Source organism: Antrostomus carolinensis, unplaced genomic scaffold (genome assembly GCF_000700745.2).
Source record: "Antrostomus carolinensis isolate BGI_N321 unplaced genomic scaffold, ASM70074v2 scaffold22119, whole genome shotgun sequence".
Classification (NCBI taxonomy): Eukaryota; Metazoa; Chordata; class Aves; order Caprimulgiformes; family Caprimulgidae; genus Antrostomus; species Antrostomus carolinensis.
Window position 1 is genome coordinate 922 of NW_010336705.1, and position 2,260 is coordinate 3,181.

Genomic DNA, 2,260 nt, shown 5'->3' on the forward strand with positions numbered 1-2,260 from the left:
CCAGCAGAAGGAAGTGACACCGGTAGATCCTTGTAATGGCAGTGACGATGCACAGACCCGCCCTGCAAAGCCAAACTCCAAAGTGGAGAAAAAGAAAGTGGCATTGTTAGTAAGTTGGTAAAATCAGGGAATGGGTTTTATTCTGTATTGACTCGTTCTTTTGCTGTACAGTAAAGTGAACTTTTCTCTGTCTGGTAGGAAAATTTGAGAGATCATGTTTGCTTCCTCTGCACTGAACCTTTGTTTTTCATCTCTACTTGGGTTAAACCTATGCAAGACCAAATTCTATAGTGTGACCCGTGCAGATATGCACCATGCTATCTTCAAAGGATTTCCTGTGGTAGTGGGACTGTACATCATAAAGTGCCCAAGATGTAGGACTGTCTTAATGCTTTATGAAGATTTCATCTCATCACTGTGCTGTGTAGACAAGCCAGCAGCCACAACAAAAAGCCCTTTTGGAAGTAGATATGCTGTGATCTGTGTGCTTTGTGTTCCCCTTCACAATATTGCTGCAGGTTTGTTAATGGTAAAAGTGTTGATCAGGAGATAAAATTTCAGGTTTAAGCAGTTCTCTAGCTTTTATAATTCAAGATGAGACCAATCTCAAGACTCTCACCATGTGCATCAGCCCACAGTGGGGTGTCTGTCTCCCTCAGAAGCTTCAGACTGGTACATGTGAGAGGGAGAGAAAGGAAAAAGTACTGAGTATGATGCTTTTGGATTCTGATTGAATGTGGCAATTACTTAGTTCAGTATCCAGAATGCAGATAGTAACCTATAAAAAGGAAGCTGCTGTCTAGAGAAGGCCAACATTACCAATGTGGGAAATTACATTTTTTTTACCTCTTCACATTTGTTTTCCTGTCTGTATTCAAGTGCTAATTTTCTTTTTCTCCTCAGTGGGCAAAACAAAGTGTGAGGGGCAAAAGGATGAATTATTTTCTTAGGGCATATAGTTTATTTTTAAAACACTTTAACGCTGCTGCTCCAGCCTTGAATTCCTCCTACACAAGTCCAAACTTTTCTGCCCAGGATAATCAACACTAGCTGGCCACCAAACTTCCATACATCATTTGTGTTCCCTCAAAACCAGGATCAGCTGCTTTCCAAGTGTGGTGTGCCAGACCCTATCTCTGGTTAGATCTGTCTGTAGGATCTGAGGGGACAGAAGAGGTCTGAAGGTGCTTCCCACTGGAGGGGCAGGACTGTGGTAGTCAGCAGCACTTGTGTGGAGAAGCAGAGCGTGGCTTCTCTTGGATTCAAAACTCAGAAGCATCTGGGAGGTTCTGTTTTGCACAGATGTGCCTTGAGAGGCTGCAGCTGCTGGTCATGCTGCCTGCTATTTACCTGCCCGGCTCCTGGCTGGGATTGCCTGCCTGCAGATCGCTGTCCCTTCACCAGAACAGCAGCACTTTGAAGAGCAGTGCCCAAATTCCTCCTGTGGGTGCAGCTCACCAGTAATACTGGCTGTTCTGCTCCTTCCTGGTGGTGAATAGTACTGACCATATTTCACTGGGGAGAAAGTAGCTAAAACTTTGCAGAGAGGTTTCTCACTCTGTGGGGAGCAAATGACATTTAGCTGGAACAACCACACCCTGAATCTGCTGAATTCAACTCAGCCTGTGCACTTGAATTTAAATCTTATTAAAAATGTTTCACTATATGAGGTTTTAGGAATAGGGTGATGAGAAGTCTGAAGAGATATTCCTGTGCAGAAATTAAGATTAACGTAGCTGAGTTAGCTGGGTATTTTAAAGCTAAGCTGTTTTTAAGATGAGATTTCTTGAGAAAGAGCATGAAGAACACAACAGGATGGAAAAAGCAACAAAGCAATTTTTGTTTCTCCTTAATCCTGCCCAGTTGTGTTGGCACAGGTTGCCCCCTCTCACCTGAGACCTCGCCTTCCCTCCTCTGGGGCTGGTTGTGTCTCTTAGTAGATGTAGCCTAGGAAATGGAATCCATATCCTTCTTTCCCTGGTGGCAAAAACGAATTCTTGTTTTTCCTCGTTGCTCATTTTCATTGTAACTTTTACCAGCCTTTCATTTGCATCAGTTTAATTATTTGGGGACTGTACTTTAAAGCAGACCTGTGAAAGGATCTATTTTATGGAAAAAACATTTCCAAAAAGAGGTTGTGTTGGTAAACTGAACAGATACCAACTTCTAGCAGCCAGTAGGAAACCTGATACTGATTCTACCTGGTGGGGAAGCACATCCTTTAAATGAAAAATTCCACCAATTTCTGAAAAAGCACAGT

At 42.9% G+C, this 2,260-nt stretch overlaps 1 protein-coding gene across 1 annotated transcript in view; it reads left to right on the plus strand.

Annotated features, from left to right (window-relative positions):
- The window catches only part of GORAB (golgin, RAB6 interacting), a gene marked incomplete at its 5' end in the record, with an annotated part of 7,775 nt that overhangs the window by 238 nt on the left and 5,277 nt on the right, over positions 1–2,260 (plus strand). Inside the window, one exon of the mRNA XM_010174962.1 lies at positions 1–105. This exon is cut by the window's left edge and continues 238 nt beyond it. Within this exon, the coding sequence (XP_010173264.1) occupies positions 1–105 (105 nt within the window). The remainder of the gene's footprint in view (positions 106–2,260) is intronic.